The sequence below is a fragment of the Lygodium microphyllum genome, chromosome 27 (genome assembly GCF_053477565.2).
Source record: "Lygodium microphyllum isolate KBCC chromosome 27, Lygodium_microphyllum_v1.1.10, whole genome shotgun sequence".
In the NCBI taxonomy this organism is placed as follows: domain Eukaryota; kingdom Viridiplantae; phylum Streptophyta; class Polypodiopsida; order Schizaeales; family Lygodiaceae; genus Lygodium; species Lygodium microphyllum.
This window is the reverse complement of record NC_141161.1, coordinates 113,965,879-113,967,721: the sequence shown is the minus strand read 5'-3', so window position 1 is coordinate 113,967,721 and position 1,843 is coordinate 113,965,879. Positions and strand designations below refer to the sequence as shown.

General features: G+C 42.9%; 1 protein-coding gene across 1 annotated transcript; it reads right to left on the bottom strand.

The window, feature by feature from the left end:
* Positions 1-1,030: 1,030 nt before the first annotated feature.
* Positions 1,031-1,387, bottom strand: LOC148012724 (pentatricopeptide repeat-containing protein At1g50270-like). Its single transcript, XM_087669204.1, has one exon. The coding sequence runs from the start codon at positions 1,385-1,387 to the stop codon at positions 1,031-1,033; it is 357 nt and encodes a 118-aa protein (XP_087525330.1).
* Between the last annotated feature and the right edge of the window lie 456 nt (positions 1,388-1,843).

Below are 1,843 nucleotides of genomic sequence, written 5' to 3'. Positions count from 1 at the left end.
GCATACCGATTTCAGAGTGTTAGGAAGCAGGCAATCTGCCATGGAGAGATCTGAGAGAGTGGAGTTACAATTCTAATTAGATTTCAGCACACAGAGCGCATTGACAATAGAAGTATATTCAAGGTCCATTTCACCGAAGAGGGCACCGACTGCCTGATCAGACAAGAGTATGACCATTCATATTCTTATAAGAGCTTCAGTTCACAAGACGGTATACACAACTCCTAAAACAAGTGATCTTCTTCAGGATAGATGCACATGTGCAGGTGAATATCTACCCAATCCGACTTGTTTCCACGAATCGACCGTGTCACCAATCCATAGCCTGTTTCTGGGAAACCACAACTGTGCCACCATTCTAGTACCTTGCTTCCCAAAGGCACGAGACCCCAAGATCTCTGATCATCCCACAATTTCTGCATTCCGTGCCTTGTACTTGTAGAACTCCCAGCCACCGACGCCTATACCAAACATGAGTAGGGAACCTGCAATATATGCAATAGGCACATGATATACTATCTCCCCGATTAACAAGAACGTTATGGGGAGAAACTCTGCTGCCTCCATGCAGATGTATGTGAAATATGGCGTGAACAGGAACCCACAAGCACCCAGCACCAAAAGAAGAATGATCACATCCACTGCTGCAGCTGAGGACCGTTCACATAATGAAGGAAAGTGCCCTTGCTTCTTAGGCTTTGCGCCATACTTCTGATGGGAAGATAAAAATGGTCTGCGGCCTCATTCCCCTGCCTTTTTTTTTCTTTTTTTTTCTCCCCTTTAGAAAAATAAAGCGGCCCCCAAATTGGCTTTTCTCCCCACTAGAAACGTGGCCTAGCTACTCCTAATTGAGCACTCCATCCATAGTAAATTCCCATGTTACAATTTCAGCATGTATTATTTTGCCTTTTTCAGCTGCTCCTATCCTGCCACAGGCCTTCAAAATGCAAGCAAAGGTCTGTGCATCAGGAGAGAGGCCCTCATGTTGCATTCTCTCGAAACTGTTGATTGCTTCCTCACCGTGCCCATGTTATGCATAGCCAACAGTTAAAGCATTCCAACACATAACATCTCGACTTGGCAACCTATCAAAAATAGCCTGTGCATCTGTAAGTGAGCTACACTTGCCATACATTTTGATCAGAGTGCTACCAACAATAAGATCTCTATCAAATCCCTTCTTTGTAACCTCCAAGTGCATCTCTTGACCTCTTTCTATGGCTTCCACATTGCCACAAGCTTTCAAGCCACACACATAAGTAATAGCATCCTGACCGATGCATTTGAGTGTCATCTCATCAAGGAATTCCAATGCTTCTCTATCACAGCCATGTTCAGCATATCCTGTCATAAGTGTCATCCAGGATACGACATCTTGATCTGACATATTGTCAAATACTTCTTGGGCTTTTCCAAGCATACCAGATTTTACATACATGTCAACCAGAGCATTATTGATAAATTCCTCTTGCTCCAAACCCTCTTCACTATACTACCTACGCAAAACAAAAGTATAATCACAACAACTAAATATGTACAAAGTATCAAATCCCACACACAACTTTTGGGTGGATTTCACACCTCGAATGCGCAGCAATACGACAACGTATTGCTAAAAAAGAAACTCCTATACCCTAAATACTTGCCCCCATTCACCGAATGTAGGGATAGTGGAATATATTTGAGAAGTGATCTAGGGTTTGTACCTAAGAATCTTTCGCTAAGAAGATGGAACTTGAAACCCTAGAATCGACAACATCAGTCTAATGTAATCTCGAACGGATTGTTTCGTGACTCCATTTGATGGGTAGAATAGTCCCATAGTTCGATGCAACACTTGTGC